This window comes from Heptranchias perlo, chromosome X, assembly GCF_035084215.1.
Source record: "Heptranchias perlo isolate sHepPer1 chromosome X, sHepPer1.hap1, whole genome shotgun sequence".
NCBI classification, from domain to species: Eukaryota; Metazoa; Chordata; class Chondrichthyes; order Hexanchiformes; family Hexanchidae; genus Heptranchias; species Heptranchias perlo.
In genome coordinates, this window is record NC_090370.1 from 4,698,041 (window position 1) to 4,719,472 (window position 21,432).

The following is a 21,432-nucleotide window of genomic DNA, read 5'->3' on the forward strand; positions in this document are numbered from 1 at the left end:
TTGTGGTGTATTTAGTTTATTCCAAACTGTGAAGATCTTAACTGAACAGATGCTGACACAGACATTTGAATTTGTAGTAAATTAACATGACTGATGTTAGCTTCCAACTTCTGACCTGGCCATTTGCAAAGGATTTTTTTAGCCATTATTTTCAGTTCCATTTAAGAACAATGCAAAGAGGAATCTGACTAAGAGCAGGATCAGTTAAAACCTCTTAACTATGGCTGCTATATTTTCTTCACTGCCACAGCCACATTTTGCCATTCTCCTCTAGATGGAACAATCTTGTGGAGTACATTTGAATGCAGATCAGAGCATAAATAAGGCAGAAGATGAATTCAAGCACGGTTAGGAGGAGCCAGCAAACAAGAGGGGATAGAACTATCATATTGAGTCCACACTGTAAATGGAGCCAATCCTCTGAACACAGGCTCAAGCAACAATTCAAGTTAGATCCAGAAGACCCAGTATAAGCAAGTTATTAGAAACCAATGGATTTCACACACAGAAATGGAAACCCAAAAAAGTACCTAGTAACTTTACTGCAAAATTTAGTTCATTGAATTAAGAATGATACATTTTAAGTCCATTGAATTGGATTCATTTATGAAAAAAAGTAACAAAAAGCAAGACTTTGAGAAACTTTAATTTCATTGCACCACACACATTAGCATCCAACAGAAGTACAATTATTTTCCTTTGTTCAGGAAGAGACTCGTATCTTTCTACAACAAACGGTTTCCTTGTGTCATACACCGCCCGCAGACAAGAAAGTGGGTGTCCTTCACCCAGCCTTTGCTTATACTGCTCTGAAACTGGTTGCTCTAAGGCACACAAGAGCAGCTCAGGAACAAACCCTTCTGCTATTTCCCCATACTTTCAATATGGGGAAATAGTTTGTCTCTGTTCAGCACCTTCCCTCAGTGACATGGTTGAACAGGGGATTGCAGGTACAAACTCATGTCCTCTCTCTCTCTATGAAACATTTAGTTATTTTTTTCAATTTCCACTGCTGTGTCCATCTTTAGCCAGTAGGGCAGGACACTCAACACTGCTTTAATCCGCCAGGAGATGGTACCCATGTCTGTAGGAAGGCACTCTGCCTCCCAGTCTCCCTATTTCACTCCACTCTCCCCCCAAATCTAATGGTACAGCTTAGTAATGGTGAAGTAAGAATCATCCACTATGTCTGAGTGGCAGCTAAGGATGGGGTTTGCTCAAGTCAGGTACCTTCCCAAAAGCAACAGGTACTTGGCAAATTGCTCAGAAGAGTTATTCTAAATGCTCAATCACTAGAGCTACTAGAATCTCCTTCCTAAATACTAACCATTTTAAAATTAATAGTTCATACTCCACACTCTAAAATGATTACAGATTTCAGCATTAAAAAATGAACTGATAACAGATGTAACTATACAATGAGTGGAGAAAACTTCTGTGTTTAATTTTCTCACAAATAGGTGATTTAAAAATACTACAACTTACACAATATATCAATTAAACATTATATTATACTGGAGGTTCTCATCAGTGGAAAGGTTTAACTTTGGAAAATATTGCATGTAATCCAAAGGAGAAACATGCCTAAAGACACAAGTGCTAATCTTCCTAGTCCAGTTGGCTCTATTCAAAAAGTGTGAATTCATCCATTCTGGTCCTGAATCAGTTTTAATCCAAACAATTTAAGAGTGACGACACTGCCATACATTCATTGTGATATATAGTTTGTAATATTTATATATACTGGGTAGCAATTGTACCAGTAAACATCTGCAGATTTTCAAAAAATCATAACTCTCTCATGAATATCACCAGATATCCAGGACTTTGTGAACATTGTTCACTCACACAATTTATCAGCATAAAATTAGATAAAATGTGCTTAATGGGCCTTTTTTAAAAGCTGCACCCAGAAAAATCTATTTTGAACTGCTATGGATTTTGGATTTTCTGGCTGCAGTTAGACAATTTTGGCATTCCACTTGTTGCAAAATCCCAGGGACTCTCAAAACAATAAAGTGTTTGTTATATTTTGAGACTAAGATGTACAAAAGGTTCATATTTCCCATGTTGCAGAACCAAATTTCACACTGTTGGGGTGGCCCTTTAATCCGCCCCACAGTGCATTTTCTACACGTTTCCCTGATTGACAGTAATGCCACCATCACATCAATAGAAACTCCCATGTCCAATTTTAATAACAAATTAGAAATCTGTGATTTTCAAGTCAAAGTATGGATTCGAAGAATTGGAAAATAAAAAGTTGCAAAATTTAAAACCATCTTGAAGCTAATTTTCTGTACAGAAAATTTGGGAAGCTGTATAGTTATTTTATTCCCCCTTAAAAGAATTGGATGCAGGCACAGGTTCATCTTCAGAATTTACCTCTCTCTGTTTGGAAGTACCTTGCCTCCTCTTTGCACCTCCCTCAGATGCCCCACCCGATCAGGCAGTAGGGCAGATCATTGATGTACCTAATGGTGTCATTTGTTTGAGGGCCAATTGAATGGGCACAATTAGGTACCGCTCATACAAATTACAGTAGAAGCACAAAATTAGTAACTGAACTGCCAACCAACTACATGGTGTACACGTATTCTATGTTATTTACTGCATTTCACTTTTTTAAATCCTATGTATAATTGCAAGCCTTTCCCTCCCATTTTTTTCCTCTCCTAATTTTCCACTCTCATCCTCCTCACCCAAAGGTACTGACACCATGCTGGGGTATGGCTCAACAGGGTGTCCACTGGTACCTCACCCAAGTGGTCATCCTTCATTTGTGAGCCTAGACAGTGAGCGTCAGGAGGATATTCAACTGAGGGGGGGGAAGGAAAGATATTACAGCCAGATTCTGTCCTTGCTCAACATCACACAAGCATTTTCAGCAGGGGTAGTTGGATATTACCCTTTAATAATATTCACATTATACTGTCCATGACTAAAATATATATTTTAGTCAAATCATATACATACATATATACATATCTTCTATATAGGACGTTTTTGTGTCTGTATTAACACGTTTCCTATGTGCTCTCTGAATGGTTTTGCGATTTGGTTGCCGCTGAATCAAAAAAACAGAAAGCAGCCATATTTATGCCATGCACACTGATGAGGCCCCTCTGACTGACAATGGCACCGCATGAGTATCCTGATCTGACGTGGAAATGACATGGCAATATACGAGTGTCGAGCCTCGACCTTCCAACAATGCCATGACAAACATGAGAAACCAGCAATTCTTTCTCCACATCTTCTGCTGCACTGCTGCTCTTGTCCATCAGTTACGGACCAACACCCAGCCTCCATGCTCCAGGCACTAAATCAAATATATATTTATTACATACACATTTTAGTCTGATTCACAAGCTTGCAGTGCAGTATCTTAGCATTCTACCTTCATTTTGATATCCTTGGGGGTTACAGTGGCTATGTTTGTGGAGAGTGTGTACTCATTTTATTTCTAAAAACACTTTTTGTAGTCCAATCTTCAGAGGACTTGTACAGGTTTGAAAGGAAAGGATAGTAAATACAAGAGCAACAAATGCTTTGGTCAGGAAATCTATTTGTACAAAAATGTAAAAGAAAACATGTAAATTGATGACTTGAGAAAAACACAGAAGAGGCACAGTATATGTTTAATTATTAAAATACTTTCAACTAAATTCACATGAATCACTGAAATTAACTTTCCATATGCATATTTGCTTTGAAATGGGATGGGTACAGAATGTCTATATGCAAAGATCAAGGAGTTTAAACCTAACAAATTGAGGAATATATTACTACTTAGTTTCTGATAACAAGCCCAACTGTAGTCTCTAAATAAACAAAGGAAAAAAAAACAGGAATTTGTGGCATAGGGTTACTGGTAAAAAAAATTAAAAATACTGCTAAAAGTACATGTGTAATCAACTAAAAAGTGATAATTTCATAAGTTGTGAGGGGAAGGGAAGAACAAGTAGTCTGCAGTTTCTACAGTATCCCATTGAATCATTTGTTTTGACACAGACTATCAACCCATTATTGATCTTGTAGCAGATTTTTATGTTTCAAAGATCACTTTACATAGAGGAAGTCTTGCCATCAGTACCCCTTTTTAAAAGAAAATAACAATTCTGTATCTTAACATATAGCTCATTAACACAATTTGAACTTTGAGTGCTCAAACCTGAGGAATTGCTGAATGAGACAACTTAAGAGAACCTAATGATCATCAGTAGTTGGGGTCATTAACTTACTTCAGTGATCTCATTTCAAATGTGCGCATGTTAAATTAGCTCCCTTTTGCTGTCAGGTTCATTGGTGCTGCATTTATAAGAGAGCCATTTTTGTAGATTTGTAGCCCCCCCCCCCCCTCCCAATCTGTGGATGAAACTGTTCCATTTATCTCATTTATGCTACAGGACAATTTCACCAACAGGAGGGAGGAAAAGATGTCTGTGGTGCCGCCTTCCGCATAGCTTCCAATTTCTGCTTTGACCACTATCAAAGCAGTAGTGTAATTTTTGGGCGAGGGCGATTTACTTGTATTTCTGTAAAAATGTCCTTGTTTAAAAAGCGATTTAAAAAAAAACACATACGTCAACTGCTGAACACGCACAATGCTTTTTAGCGCATGCACAGGTTTTTGTTTTAATAAAAAAAGCTATTTTTTTTGAATGAATCCAATTTTATATGAGCAGGCAGAGCAGCCATAGTGCAGGTAAAACTTATTCCAACTGCAGCAGCAGTGGGAGGGCTTAAATTGGTCTGGGCATCGCAATGCGCTGTCAAATACTTTGCTTTCACTAGAACCAGAGTTTACAGTCTGAGCAAAATAAAATCAAGATTTCTGCTGACACCCAAGTTTTCAAAGCATTCAAAAACACGGGTTCTGTTTCAGCTTGTTTTTCCCAAAACATTTGCGACGTATATAGTGGTAAACTGAAGCATGATTCAACTTCAGTTTGCTACTATTGATGAGGTACAATTCTGCGCAGGCTGTTCCCCTGGTGAGTTCATCAGCACTCACCATTTGAGACAGAAAAAGAAGCATCCTCATTATTTCATAGTTTTTTTTGTTTATGCAAAAGGGTTGCTGATGGTGAGACTCCCTCTTTCAGAATCATATTTGACTCGGTTTTTGCAACTGGGAAGCAACAACAGGAAAATAGAAATCTTTTGTAAAGCTTCAAATGAAACGTCTAATCTCAACTCTCCTCTGCACGACAGAGGAACCTCATACTCTGCGATGCATTTGGATAACTGACCATTTGAGTGGTGGTATAACTCATGGCAATTCCTGGCAGTGATTGTGTAACTGCCACTGGTGCAACGGAGATGGCAAGCGGTGCCATCGAAACTGGCGATGCCATCCCCTGAGCATAGGGTGCAGAGATAGAAGCATTAAGATGGGGTGGACTTTGGGATGTAGCTTCAGAACACAAAGCGTTATGAGCTCTAGCTCGCGCTATCAGCTCTTGATGAGAAATGGGCTGTGATCTCAGTGTCTGGTTGCTCAGGGTGGTGTGAGTCTCCACTATGCTATGGTTATAGTTGGTAACAGTGTGCATGGTTGGCTGTTGTGTTGGGTCAGCCCCGGTGGTCAGGATCCCTAACTTCACCTGCTTGCGCAGATCTGCATTCTGTTCCAGAAGGACCTCGTTGGTCACCATTAGGCTTGACACCTGCTTTTTGAGTTCTTCGTTGCACTTTCTGAGCATATGGTTTTCCTCCTCCAAAAAACTCAATTCAACTGGACGCAGATTAGGAGTGCTGTAATCAAATACTTCAAACCGCAGGCCCTCCACCCTTCTCCTTTTCGGATGTTGGTCATAATCACATCTCTCAGTCTCATATAGGTCATCCAAACGGTCATATCTACAAATCTCAGGAGAAAGTTCTCTATCTTGTGATACTCTTTCTACACCTTTTTTATCATTGTCATCACGTTTCAAGTGCTGGAATTTACATTTGGATCCTCTTCGACACTTGCCCTTTAGAAAGTCACGGCAGAATGGGATCTCCTTTGTAATAAGAGGCAGATTAGAGGGTGAAAGCCCAAAGGTCACAGCCACCGTCTGTTGCAAGTGGGGGGGAAGCTTTCCTGTTTTATTGTAATAATTCTCTTCCCCCTTTGTCCCGTGAATGAATGTGCAGTTCTCACGGGTGCATTTGCTATTCTGAAAGTACTGACAAAAGATTGACTCATGCCGTATGTCACCTAGGTCGTAGGCCTCAACATTGTCTGGGTGAAAGTACCTGCAATTCTTACCACGGTTGCAGACATTGCGCAGAAAGTCTCGGCAGACATTCCGTTTGCTCTTGCTAGCCTCATATTTGCTATTATTGACTAAATTATCAGCGACATCACTTAAGTCAGCATGGTTGGAGACCTCAATATCATCTGGGTGAAAATACCTGCAATTCTTACCACGATTGCAGAGATTGCGCAGAAAGTCTCGGCAAATGTTCTGTTTGCTTTTGCCAGCCTCATCATTACCAATGTTGACTAAATTATCAGTGTCATTCCTTATGTCAGTGAGGTCAGAAGCCTCAATATCATCTGGGTGGAAATACCTGCAATTCTTACCACGGTTGCAGACATTGCGCAGAAAGTCTCGGCAAATGTTCTGTTTGCTTTTACCAGCCTCATCATTGCCAATGTTGACTAAATTATCAGTGTCGTTCCTTAAGTCGGCGAGGTCGGAGGCCTCAATATTGTCCAGGTGGAAGTACCTGCAATTCTTACCACGGGTGCAGACATTGCGCAGAAAGTCTCGGCAGACATTCCGTTTGCTCTTGCCAACCTCATATTTGCCGCTGTTGACTAAATTATCAGTGTCGTTCTCGGACATGTTTCCAGATTATTTCTGCGCTACTCAGCCAAGGCTCTCAATAAACAACTGCAAAAGAAAAAGAAGCCAGGTCTTTTACAATGAACAAGAGATTAATCTACAAAGTAACTGTGGTTAATCCCTTTCTCACAAAACATTGTAGATGCACCTACATCAATGATTAAATAGAAAATACTTATTAGGCGGTGGTAGTGAAAAATCAAGTTTTATAAAAACAAGTGAGAAGAAGCATTACTTTATCCATGATTTTAAAAGTAAAAAGACATTGATGCTTTATAGGAGCATTTTGAAAAGGACACTGGCACAAAATAAATAATATATGCCTTCTTGATCATTATTGCCATCCAGATAGTAAATATTTGAGAAAAAGGAATTCCTATTGCAATTGATTTTTATAGGAATTTATAAATGCAGGGACTTACAATCAACAGTAGAAACAAACTACTGAAGAAACAGCTGAAGAACAAAGACGATAAGGAAATGGATGCCACGGCCCGAAAAAGCTGTTTTGTGGTGCTCATTTAGCTCACAAGTCTGCCCACAATTAAAGGTATTGTAACAAATACATAGGTATTCTGTAAATGAATACTGAAAACCCAACTTTTGACTTTTCATATGGAATCCCACAGCAGAAGTAGCTAACTACTTTGGAATTTTTCTACTATACTGCAGAAAATTCTTACAGCTAATCATTTCGGAATTGGTGCCTTAAATTCTATTTTTTTTAAAAAACCTAAAACACAACACTTTTGGTGTCCGTATTTAAATACTATTAATGCCAGGGATGTCAAGACAAATATTTGATAGCTACTTTATCAATTTAAGAATAGGTATAATTTAGACTGCTAAATAACATTCCTAAATGTGCAAATTAGCATATTATACATACACACAATCATGGCATGATGTTGAAATATATATTCATAAAAGGAGTTAGCAGTAAAAAAAAAGAGTATTATTGATGGAATTACGTCCATGAATATACCACGTTAAAACTTTTATTCATATTATTCGTATTATTATTCCTTAAAACCTAACTCTTTGGCCAAACTTTTGGTCATCTGTCCTAATATCTCATGTGGTTCGGAGTCAAATTTTGTTTGATAACGCTCCTGTGAAGCGCCTTGGGGCGTTTTACTATGTTGAATGCGCTATATAAATGCAAGTTGTTGTTCAGAATTTACCAGGAAGACTAATATGGTGGGCATGATGTTAAAGGAAGAGATCAAAAAAGATGTAAAGACATTTAAGATAGAAAGGGGGGAGACAATTGATAAACTAATCAAACTTAGAGAGGATACAACCCCAGGTCCAGATGGATTGCATCCGCGCATACTAAAAGAAGGTAGGGAAGAGATAGCAGAGGCACTATTACATATATATAAAAATTCACTATAAAAGGGAATAGTGCAAGAGGACTGGCGGACAGCTAATGTGATTCCTATATTTAAAAAGGGAGATAGAACAAGTCCAGGAAACTATAGACCAATTAGCTTAACGTCGGCAGTAAGAAAGATAATGGAATCCATATCTCAAAGATGTAACAGAGAAACATCAAGAAACCGAAAATATAATAAAGAATAATCAGCACAGATTTCAAAAGGGAAGGTCATGCTTGACCAACCTTATTGAATTCTTTGAAGTAACAGAAAGTCTAGACAAGGGCAATGCAATAGATGTAGTATATTTGAATTTTCAAAAGGCCTTTGATAAAGTACCGCATAGTAGACTCATGACTAAGGCCAGAGCATGTGGAGTCAGGGAACAGGTAGCAGAATGGATGGCAAGCTGGCTGCAAAACAGAAAAGAGCAAGTAGGGGTTAAGGGTAGCTACTCAGACTGGCAAATGGCAAGTGGTGTTCCACAGGGATCGGTGCTGGGACCACTGTTGTTCACAATTTACATAAACGATTTGGACTCAGGAATCGGAAGTACAATTTCAAAATTTGCAGACAGCACCAAATTGGGGGGTGTAGTTAATACAAAGGAAGAATGCGACAAAATACAAGACGACATTAATAAATTTGCAGAGTGGCTGTGTAATTGGCAAAGGAATTTCAAAGTGTGAAGTGGTGTATTTTGGTAGGAATAATAAGGAGGCCACATACTCCTTGGAAAATAAGAGTCTAAACGGGGTAGAGGAGCAGAGGGATTTAGGGGTACAGATACACAAATCACTAAAAGTAGCGACACAGGTTAATAAGACCATAAAAAAAGCAAACCAAACACTGGGGTTCATTTCTAGAGGGATAGAATTGAAAAGTAGAGAAGTTATGCTAAACTTGTACAGAACCGTGGTTAGACCACACTTGGAGTACTGCGAACAATTCGGGTCTCCACACCATAAAAAGGATACAGAGGCATTGGACAAGGCGCAAAAAAGATTTACTAGGATGATACCAGAATTGAAAAGTTTATACCTATCTAGTTTATACCTGACTAGGCTGGGGCTCTTTTCGCTAGAAAAAAGACTGAGGGATGACCTGAAAGAGGTCTTTAAGATTATGAAATGGTTTAATAGAGTAGACGGAGAGATGTTTCCACTTGCGAGGGGAAGGCCAGAACTAGGGGCCATAAATATAAGATAGTCACTAATAAATCCAACAGGGAATTCAGGAGAAACTTCTTAACCCAGAGAGTAGTTAGGATGTGGAACTCACTACCACAGAGAGTAGTTGAGGCGACTAGCGTGGATGCATTTAAGGGGAAGCTAGATAAACACATGAGGGAGAAGAATAGAAGGATATGTTGATAGGGTTAGATGAAGAAGGGTGGGAAGCAGCTCATGTGGAGCATAAACACCGGCATGGACCTGTTGGGCCGAATGGCCTGTTTCTGTGCTGTACATTCTTTGTAATTATTACGAGCAACGTCAAGTTAAGGTAATTTTAAAGTTGCAATTTTCAACGGTGATTTAAAAAACAAAGCCAAACAATACAAGTAACCCAATTTTCTACATCTTGAACATAATATTGTCTGCTCTGTTATTCTTAGGACTAAAGGCTGTGGGTTCTAATGCTATAATCCACATTCTTCTTGCAGTGCAACGTTTGACTCACATCTCGATCTCCTTCATGCCCTTTAATTGGGCAGTAAACTCTTGTTTCTTCAAATTTTTCAAAGATAACTACTTCCTCTCTCTCTCAAATCTGACTAGCAGCTACCATTTTTTTGTCTTTTGAAGGCATATCCTTAGTTTTTCTTTGTCCTTTTACATCATCTCCTCTGATCTCAAAACAAAACTTCCACATCTCCCCTATTGCTACCAAGAAGTTACACTCCTTCCTTCAAGCCAAAAACCTTCCCCCCCACCTCCCTTAACAGCTCTTAACTCTTTATGAAGCTCATGTCGATCAAAAACTTGAGTACTGCTCCCATATTTCGAGGGGGAAGAGGAGGTCGGCCCTTCTGGCACCTTTCATATTCCTGGACACGATGCAAGAAACGCTTGCTGTCTGTTAGCCAATTCTCGTAACCCCTCTTTCTTTTTACATAGTGTTACATAGAGTTTACAGCACAAAAACAGGCCATTCAGCTCAACTGGTTTATGCTGACATTTATGCTCCATATGAGCCTCCTCCCATCCTACTTCATCTAACCCTATCAGCATATCCTTCTATTCCTTTCTCCCTCATGTGCTTATCTAGCTTCCCCTTAAATGCATCTATGCTATTTGCCTCAAATACTCCTTTGTGGTAGTACGTTCCACATTCTTACCACTCATTGGGAAAAGAAGTTTCTCCTGAATTCCCTATTGGCTCTATCAGTGACTACCTTATATTTATGACCTCTAGTTTTGGAGTCCCCCACAAGTGGAAACATTTTCTCCATGTCTACCCTATTGAACTCTTTCTTTATCTTAAAAGATCTCTATCACGTCAACCCTTAGCATTCTCTTTTCTAGAGAAAAGAGCCCTTGCTGTTCAGCCTTTCCTGATAACTATATCCTCTCAGTTCTGGTATCATCCGTGAATCTTTTTTGCAACTTCTCCAATGCCTCTATCTTTTATGTTGGCCTTTATTACAAGAGGATTTAAGTACAGGAGTAAATATGTCTTACTGCAATTATTTAGGGCCTTGGTGAGACTGCACCTGGAGTATTGTGTACAATTTTGGTTTCCTGCTAAGATAGGATATACTTGCCATAGAGGGAGTGCAACAAATGTTTACCAGACTGATTCCTGGGACGATGGGATTGTCGTATGAGGAGAGATTGAGTAGACTACGCCTGTATACTCTTATAGAGTTTAGAAGAATGAGAGGTGATCTCATTGAAACATACAGGGTAGATGCAAGGGGGATGGGGAATCTAGAACCAGGGGTCACAGTCTCAGAATAAAGGGTAGGCCATTTAGGACTGAGATGAGGGGAAATTTCTTCACTCAGAAGGTGGTGAATCTTTAGAATTCTCTACCCCAGAGGGCTGTGGAGGCTCAGTCATTGAGTACATTCAAAACAGAGATCAATAGATTTCTAGATATTAAAGGCACCAAGGGATATGGGAATGGTGCAGGAAAATGGCATTGAGGCAGAAGATCAGCCTTGATCTTGTTGAATGGCAGAGCAGGCTCGAGGGGCCGGATGGCCTACTCCTGCTCCTATTTCTTATGTTCTTATGAGACCAGAACTGTGCACAGCACGCCAAGTGTGGTCTAACCAAGGTTCTATACAAGTTTAGCATAACTTCTCTGTTTTTCAATTCTATCCCTTTAGAAATGAACCCTAGTTCTTGGTTTGCTGTTTTAAAAAAATGGCCTTAACTGCATTGCTACTTTTAGTGATTTATTTATCTGTACCCAGAGATCCCTTTGCTCCTCTACCCCATTTAGACTATTATCCAAGCCGTATGCGGCCTCTTTATTGTTCCTTCCAAAATGCACCACCTCACACTTGTCTATATTGAAATTCCTTTGCCAATTACACACCCACTCTGCAAGTTCAATTTTTTCCCTTCAAGTATTTACCCTTTAGAAAGTTACTAAATGAATCTGCTTCCACCACCCTTTCAGGCAGTGCATTCCAGATCATTACAACTCGCTGCGTAAAAAAATGTTTCCTCATGTCGCCTCTGGCTCTTTTGCCTATCACCTTAAATCTGTGTCCTCTGGTTACTGATCCTTCTGCCACTGGAAACAGTTTTTCCTTATTTGCTCTGTCAAAACCGTTCATGATTTGAACACTTCTATCAAATCTCCCCTTAACCTTCTCTATTCTGAGAACAACCCCATCTTCTCCCATCTCTCCACCTAACTGAAGTCCCTCATCCCTGGCATCATTCTAGTAAATCTCTTCTGCATCCTCTCTAAGGCTTTGACATCCTTCCTAAAGTGTGGTGCCCAGAAGTGAACACAATACTCCAGCTGAGACCTAACCAATGTTTTATAAAGGTTTAGCATAACTTCCTTGCTTTTATACTCTATGCCCCTATCAATAAAGCCCAGAATCCCATATGCTTTTTATCAGCCTTCTCAACTTGTCCTGCCACCTTCAAAGATTTGTGTATGTGCACCCCCAGGTCTCTCCGATCCTGCACCCCCTTTAAAACGGTACTATTTAGTTTATATTGCCTCTCCTCATTCTTCCTACCAAAATGGATCACTTCACACTTCTCTGTATTAAATTTCATCTGCCATGTGTCTGCCCATTTCACAGTTTGTCTATGTCCTCCTGAAGTTTGTTACTATCCTCCACATTGTTTACTACATTTCTGAGTTTTATGTCATCTGCAAACTTTGAAATTATACCCTCTATACTCAAGTCCAGGTCATTAATATATCAAAAAGAGCTGGGGTCCTAATACTGACCCCTGGGGAACACCACTGTATACGTCCCTCCAGTCTCAAAAACAACCGTTCACCACTACTCTCTGCTTTCTGTCCCCTAGCCAATTTTGTATTCACGCTGTCACTGTCCCTTTAATCCCATGGGCTTTAATTTTGCTAACAAGTCTATTATGTGGTACTTTATCAAATGCCTTTTGATAAGTGTTCCTCTGAACTTTCTGCTCTTCTTCCTCCCAAGCTCCAAATATGCTATCCTATACACTCTTCCTACATCCTCACTGTGATGAAATCAAAACTCATCGCACTGTTCCCTACTCATTCTTTCTCAGGGCCTCAAACTTGTCGAACTCTTTACCTCCCTTTTTCCGCGCAATTACTACATCCTGGTTTACCTCATCTTTTCAATTTTTATGGTGTCCAGCAGAAAGGGCCTTAGTGCCCAAGTTTCTCAATTTTAAAAAATCATCTTGAACTGCACTAGTTTTATTTGTATCCAAGTGTACGGGTCTGATAGCAGCACGTCACTGAAGAGGTCACCTGCTGTATCTTATTTCCTGCTGCCAGAGTGCAGGTCTGATACGGTCAGTAATCTAAAACACGTAAACTGTATTCAGCTGATAAAAAGTGTAAATTATCATTGGTCTAATTCCTCAAAGTTCAATGTATGACTGTCACAACTATATGACAAATTGCTTCAAGTTCAGTTCATCAAAACTTCCTTTTGTTTTTACAATCCCAAATACTGAATTAATTTGTTGATTCCAGGAGCAGCTTACTTACGCCACTAAATACTTTTGGCAAAATAATGTTGGCAAGTGGTATCATGCAATTTTAAGTTCTGCTGTACCCTTGAGAGTTTTGAACTTTTAGTTCAGCTCTTGATCAGCAGAATATAACATTTTGGTAAATAATTCCAACCAGTTTCCAGACCAATTTTTGATTTCTGAATTCACTTCAATGTTATTATGCAGTGCAGGGAGGAGATACCATAACCATTTTCTCACCTAAGAAATATAGATGGGACAGTACTTTGTACTCAATGTACTTCCCATGACTATTCTTTTTTTAAAAAAAACAATGTAGCAATCCAGTCCAGTCAAAAAGCACATAAAATCAATCCTTTCTTCCTCCCACCTCTCACCCAACTCAGTTGGCAAATGAAACTGATGGTGTGGTACTGAGGAGCCATACAGGATAGCATGACGCCAGGTTCATCCCACAGTCTGCACTGAGCTAGTTGATCTCAATCAGGGCAGTAGTGGAGGAACAAAACTGGCTTCGCCATCCCTTGACTGTTAAGGTTAAAAAAAATTAGCTAGAGTTCTAGCTCGATCGCCATTAAAAAATACATATATGGACAGTGTCAAGCTTGGCTATGGATCTCCATAGTTGAGTAATTGTCAATATTCATACCCGGGTTAATAAAGAATGACCACTTGGGCAAAGTACTAAAGGAATGTCGCCACCTGTGGAATCATACATCAGCACGAGTCATTGACTTTAGGAGGGACAAGAGGATAAAACGGGGTGGGACGGGAGGAAGAATAGGATTTTAAGTTCATCTCTAAGACTTTTCACATTATAAAGTCCCAATGTTAGCTGCAAAACAGGAGGAATCACAAAGTGAAAACCTGGTGTTTACTCACAGAGCGACAGAGAGAAAAGAAATCAAAACATAATTTACCCTCCCTCATACCTTTAAGTGACCAACTAAAGCTTGCTGCTTACTCCACCTCTCCAATGGCAAAAGATGCAGTGACCTAAAGAGAAAGAAGGAAAATAATAACAGTTACATTTGTAAATAAATTTTTAAATCCAGTTGCCAAGTAAGATTTTTTTTAAATCAACCATTTAAAACTTGTTTCTTTTGAATCACATAACCAGATAGACTTTTAGGGCTCCATTAGCTCAGTGGGTAAATGCATCAGCTGGTGTGGTACTGCACTACATAGACCAGGAAGGTTTCAGCTTCAATCTTCAGTCATAGCTGAATTACCTGATTTCATTCATTCAAACTACACTGTTTGTATCATTCATGTCAGTGAGTTAGGGAAGGACAGGGTTCTCACTCCTTCACTATCACTGACGCCTGCTGGATCAGGCTCAGCTTTGACGATCTTCTCCTTCCCCAAGTTCAACAGCCTGCCGACATTCACTATGAGGACTCAAAAATGAAGAATGGTGTATAGCCACTTGGGTGAAGCACCAGAGAGTAGGCAGCGACCTTGGTACTATACCCCAGCAGGCTAGCAACAGAAAACTAGCTTCTGGAGCAAAAGTAACCAAGTGGCTTCAAATAATTTTTAAACAGGAAAGTTAAATCAAAATGTAAAAATTATATTGGAATCTCGTAATTGAAAACGATACCATCAGCTTGGGTACTTTTTAAATGCTCCTTATTTAGATTTTAATTTAGACATTTTTTACACACTGAATCCACTATCCCTTTCTTTCAAGTCGGTCACATCAGGGGAGCACTACGGTTGTAAGCTTCAACATAACATTGGACATGACTGCTTTCCTCAAACAATTCGCGTTCTTAGGCCAACCGGCATTCATAGGAAACTCGCGCGAAATCGTGATGTTGACAGCTCTGGTGGGGGAAAGTTCTCGAACTTGCTGCGAGGCTTCAATTGCGCTTCTAGGCCTCAATTGACTTACACAAATTGACATAACTTCCAGCGCATAAATGAGGAAAAAATACCCTCCTTCATTTTTATTTTAACCACAGAACCAAATAATTATACTCGACCGATACTGGAATAAAAATAATATATAAAACACAGAAATAGGGGCACATTTACCCGCACGGTTCAGCTTTTTTTCACTCAGTCCTCCAAACACAACGAACATCGACTCAGGTCCTCCGAGACAAGAGCAACCGCAGAAGACGCTATCGAAGCGTCTCTACAGCCATCGTTCGATGAACAACAACCCGTTTAGCAGCTGGTAAAGTCTGTGTGGTTGGGGATTATTTTGCGTTACAGCATTTTCAGACATTTAATTTCAAAATTTATCTTTGGGGGAATTCAGTTTAAATAACAGTTTTAATTTAAAATAGTGGATCAAATTCTTAATCTGACCGAAAGAAATTAAGCATACGAGTCGCAGTTCTTCGGTGCTAAGTCGCTCTTGTCTGGGAGGACCTGTTTGATGCTCGTTGGAGGAGTGAGTAAAGGAGCTGAACCGTGTATGTAAATATGTCCCTGTTTTATGTCTATTGTGTAACCGTTCCGACCCACTTTGTTAATTACTCCGACAGTTTAAATGTTCCAAGTGAGGGTTTAATTCCGTGTTCGTGTGTATGGCAGTTATTTCATGCAGCAGAAAGTTGAGGCCTAGAAATCCCATGACAGCCTTCGAATCCTCGGCAAGCCTGTTACTGTATAAGATGTGATTCACAATAAACAGCTCTATAAATCAGACTTTATAAGCATTGTTTTGAGAATTCATGGATCACCCATGCATTTGAAACACTAAGGATTTAATATCTGCTATTAATAGGTTGTATGACTTGATAAGACTTTTGTTTCTGGGCGAAATGCTTTAAAGTTTGATTTTTATTTAGTACAATAGCTTGCACTTGTATAATGTAACAAAACGTCTCAAGGGGCTTCATGGGGAGGGGGTTGGACACTGAGTGAGAGTTAAGTGAGGTAACTGAAGGTGTGATTAAAGAGATGGGTTTTGAGGAGGCTTTTGAAGGAAGGGAAAGGGGTAGCAAGGTGGAAGGGATTAGTGGTGCCAGGGGGTCTGTGATGCACAGGTAGTCCAGGCTCAGAAGAGCAGAAAATGTGAACTGAAACCTAGGACTGGAGAAGATTCCAGAAGTAGGTTGGGGGTGAGGCCATGGAGAGATTTGTAGATGAGAATTTTGAAATCGCTGTGCTGTGACTAGCCAGTGGAAGTCGGTGAAGACCTAGGTGATTGGGACTTAATATGGGCTAGGATGCTAGCAGCAGAGGTTTGAGTAAATTGGAGTTGGAGTTTGTGTAGGTGGAGTTCTGGGGGCCAGTGAGGGTAGCATTGGAGAAGTCAAGCTTGGAGGTGATAAAGACATGGAGGGGAGTTTCAGCAGCAATGGGGATGAAGTAGTGATGGAAGTGGTTTTTGCAATTAATGCAATATGAGGTTTGAAACTCATTTCAGGGTTTAACAGGGTGCTGAGGTTATGTGCTGTCAGGTTTAGCCTGTGTATAGTGAAATGCAAGCTAGGATGCAGAGTTCTGGGTGGGAGCTGAACAGGATGGCTTTGGTCTTGTCAATGTTGAGCTGGAAAAAGTTTTGGCTCATGATTTGATATCAGACAAGCAGTTGGATAACACAGCAAGAATCACAGGTAATGCTGGAGAGGTAAAGCTGAGTATCATCAGCATATGAAAGCTGACCCCATGCTTGCAGGTAATGTAATTTTCAAATGAAAATATTTTAGATTAGAGTACAGTACTCAAAATATAACTCTTTCTTAAACATGTTGGGGAAATTCCTCTTCACGGTCTTGCTGGATAGATTCATTGTCAAATGAAGCAAATCAGCTTTCTAGAATTTGCTAGTGGATTATTGTCTGGAAAAGAGAGAAAGGCGCTGGGGATGAAAATGACCCTAAATATTTGTTTCTCAGACACTACTATACAACTTTGAATACGTGCTTGTGCATAAGAGGTTACAATTTATTTTTATCAGGGCTAGACAGACTGGATGCAGGGAGGATGTTTCCCCTGACGGGGTGGGGGGGGGGTCTAGAACGAGAGTTCACAGTCTCAGGATACGGGGTAGGGCATTTAGGACTGAGATGAGGAGAAATTTCTTCACTCAGAGGGTGGTGAACCTGTGGGAATTCTTTACCACAGAAGGCTGTGGAGGCCAAGTCACTGAATATATTTAAGAAGGAGATAGATAGATTTCTAGACACAAAAGGCATCAAGGGGTATGGGGAGAGAGCGGGACTATGGTACTGAGATAGAGGATCAGCCATGATCATGTTGATTGGCGGAGCAGGCTCGAAGGGCCAAATGGCCTACTCCTGCTCCTATTTTCTATGTAGCTAAGCTATTTGACATGCACTAACTCATGTCACTCTAGTAGAATAGCTTTTATGCAAATTAGATACTCATGGGAAAAGAAGAGGTGAATCCTTAATTGATAACTGAAAAATTTCATAACTATGATGCGTATTTGTAACAAGTTTTTTTGAAGCACTCCCCTTTTTTTCCCTCCTTCGTGCCAATCTTTTCCTGAAAACAGTGACTCATCTGGATGTACAGTTCCACAGGTGCTGGCAGCCCTCTGGTGCTTCACCCAAGTGGACATTCTTCATGTGTGAGCCTGAGCAGTGAGTACCAGTAGGGTATTTGACCATGAGGAGTATTGCAGCCTACCTGATCCTATCCTTACCTAGTGTCCACATATGCACATTTCCAGCAGGTTAACAGAATAATAATCAGGGACAGGAACTCAGCCACACAATGTCACCACTCTGGAGATGCTGATAGCTATTATAGTATCAGCCTCTCTGTACAGACCAGGGATTGAACCTGGGACATTACTGCCTATAGGCTGTGTGCCTGATAGTAGGGAGCATTTTCCTCCTGAGCTGCTGATGGTGAAAAACTTTTTTAAAAAATTATTTCTTCCAGCAAGTTGCAGTTTCCGTACTCGTCACTGTCCTCTGCTCTTTGCCCCTAAAGTGGTGGTTTGATGTTTGCTAGGAACCCAGTGGAAAAGTGTGGAGATCAGCAGTACAAGTGCACAATCCAAATGTTTTCTGAAATTAGATAGTTGCATACAGCAGTATTATAGTCACCCATGCCTCTGCCAATGCCATGATGTACGGTTTGCTAGGAGGCATGTGGTTTGCTTCCCAATGTTTTTCTTGCTTCCCACTCTGAGGAAGAACCTGGCTTTTGCTAAATGATGTGACTGAGATCAGGAAACTTAACATTTGGAGCGTTTGCAGGTGCGAGCCTGCATTCTAGCATTCCATGGCCCAACATATTGGTGTGCTAATCCTGCATGGCAATCTGCAGTTGATTTCAACCCTTCCCAGGGTCACTGAGGCCAAATGTAGCATCCTTGCTGCTGCCCTGGCTGGGAACAGCTAACTCAGCACAGACCGAGGGCCAAACCTGAGTCTTTGTCCATTTGTATGGCTCAGTTTCTCAGTGGATTAAAATCCTTGAGTATCGGAGGAACCCCTAGTCTTTCCAGTAATCCTGTTTTTCTAGAATTTCACACCAGTTTACTTGGTGCAATTATGTATTTGTTTACATAGCATTTTAGGATCATACGTTGATGCAATAAATCTGTTGGTATATAGTTATTTGGCATAGTAGTGTTGCACACTTCCGAATTATGATATTTTATTGGTGGTGGCCATGAGGAAGGTGGGTAGCTAGGCAGAGGCTGCAAACTGATTACCCTACCTTCTTTGGGTGTGTGGCTGGTTTGCTGTTCTTGTGATGCTTAGAGCGGGTGGTATCTTGATATATAGTATGATCTTTTAAAAATCATGTATGGTATTGTGGGGCGCAGTTCCTCCTGATTTTTTCCTTTTTATCAAAGCACGTCTGGCCTAAATTTAATTAGGAGGTTATGGTCTCTGACCTACTATACATTTTTGAGGTGTGGAGGATTTCCCTCAAAAACTAAGGTTGAAACTTGTAAATCTATTACTGAATTTGAACTGATCTAATGTTTTGTTAGCATCTGTCACCCAAGGTATCAGCAGTTGTTATGGCTTACCATTATTGCAAGAGGAAAATAAAGTGCAAAATGCAGGCTGGTTATTATGGGTTTTATGCATTAATATCTCACTTGCTCATGAGTGTGCTTTATTTTGAAGGCTGCTTTCTGCGCCTTCACGAACCTCAGGGCTTGCTGTTTAACCCTGGATTTAGCTCAAGGCGCCAAACATCTATTTGACTTGTCGTTCTCACCCCTCCCCTCCCTTTAATGCAGCTGTATTCATGAGCATCCAGTCGGTTCCACTTGTCAAGCAAGTGCTGCTGTTGAAACTCTTTGTGCAACTACAATGACAGCTTTTTACAAATTTGTGGGGATTGCAGTTCATCTTATTGAGAGCTGATACCCTCTACTTCTGCTACAAGGATGCTTCCAATAATGGGGGGGGGGGGGAGGGTGTTGGGAGATGTTATTAACCAGTCTTGACATTTATAGTTCCAAAAAGAATTATCAAAGAACATTTGTCCACACTACTGAACTTTCATCATAGTTGATATGCTACAAGGAATAGAGTGTATGCCCTGTACTTCATTCAGAAGAAGGAGGATCAATTCTCTATTCTGCTGTTGGTGTGAATTGTATTATTGGTTTACAGGCTGCAGTGGGAACAGATCAGAAATGAACAGCAATCATTCTATGATTCTAGAATCATAGAATGTGACAACATATTTGAGACACCAAGCCTGTGTTTGTTTTTCTTCACAAGCCACCTAGTCTAATCCCACCCTCCTGCTCGCTCCCCATATCATTTAATATTCCTCCTCTTCAAGAACTTTTAAAAAATTTATGGCTTCAGCTTCAACAATGGTTTGTGGCAGAAAATTCCACATTTTAATCACCTTCTGTATGAGACATTTTTCAAACCTCCCTTTTATTTCTTTTTGTGATTATCTTAAATTTGTGCCCTCTCATTACCATCTCACTGACCAGTGGAAACAATCGATCACTATTTACCTTATCATAATCCTGAAGACCTCTATCAGGTCACCACTCAACCTTCTCAGCTCCAGTGAAAAAAGCCCTAACTTCTCAAGTCTCTCTTCATAACTGCAACACCTCATCCCTGGTAACGTCCTAGTGAATTTACGCTGCACCTTCTCCATTGCTTCTATATCCTTCCTATAATGGAGCGCCCAAAACTACATCCAATACCCCAACTGCAGCCTGATTAAGGTCTTGTACAAGTTAAACATCATCTCCTTGCTTTTGTATTCTGTGCCTTTGGATACAAATCCAGGGATTCTGTTTGCTTTTTTTATGACCTTAAGTTAGTGTAACTGAAAATATTTTAATAGTGAATATACTTGATGTATCTTATCTGCAGAATCAGCTTTTCACATGTAAATGTACTTCAACTTTTTAAAAATAGCAGTTTTCCACACTTATTGTATGAGGTGGTGGAATAATTTATATATATTCAAAATATTTTCAATTTACAAAGCTTTCCCCCAATGCAGTACAGTTTACTCTACAAATATTTTATATATCTACTTGAGTTGTCTTGATGCCAATGTCTATGGATATATGGAGGTCTACTGAAGCCACTTTTTGTTAGTGAAATCAGTTTGTGATCAATCGAGTAAGTCAGGGATCACAAATGTATTTTTTAATGTGTTACTGACCTAGACACGATGATAAATAATTACTTTTACCTTTCTGGGTTGCTATCATAAATGGGGCAAGGAGCTTCACCATCCGTACCACTTTGAAAAAAAATTAAAGAAAAGCATTATTTTTTTTAAAAAAGCTAAGTTATCAGCATATTTGTCCCCCAGAGTGCTTTAATAATCTTGTTATTTCAGCTGTGTACATTTGTTCAGTTCCCTGACAGACCGGTTAGGGCTTCAAGTCAATTCCTTATCTAATATCAAAGGCACTTACTATTTTGACAAACAAATACACCAAAAAAGCAAAATAATGCTCAAGGTAATCATCATTTTTATCAATCATTTTTTCAAATGGATATTCCTGGCAAAAGTACATTTCTGGTCTTGTTCCCCCAAATACTCTCCATTTTCATCATTTCACTTTCTTGTGTGTCCTCTCTTATCATGTTTCTAGTTCTC

The 21,432-nt window shown here is 39.8% G+C and overlaps 2 protein-coding genes across 5 annotated transcripts in view; one reads left to right on the forward strand and one right to left on the reverse strand.

The window, feature by feature from the left end:
• LOC137307191 (zinc finger CCCH domain-containing protein 10-like) lies at window positions 1–15,786 on the reverse strand. The gene is made up of 3 exons (XM_067976561.1): window positions 15,430–15,786; window positions 14,322–14,385; window positions 1–6,890 (listed from the first exon to the last, which is right to left on the reverse strand). The coding sequence occupies exon 3, from the start codon at window positions 6,840–6,842 to the stop codon at window positions 5,196–5,198; it is 1,647 nt and encodes a 548-aa protein (XP_067832662.1). The 5' UTR covers window positions 6,843–6,890; window positions 14,322–14,385; window positions 15,430–15,786; the 3' UTR covers window positions 1–5,195.
• LOC137307194 (zinc finger CCCH domain-containing protein 10-like) overlaps window positions 15,514–21,432 on the forward strand; it is a 75,780-nt gene continuing 69,861 nt past the window's right edge. For all 4 annotated transcript variants that reach the window (XR_010959060.1, XR_010959062.1, XR_010959061.1 and 1 more), the window contains exon 1: window positions 15,514–15,815. The gene's annotated coding sequence lies outside the window, so the exon portion shown is untranslated. The remainder of the gene's footprint in view (window positions 15,816–21,432) is intronic.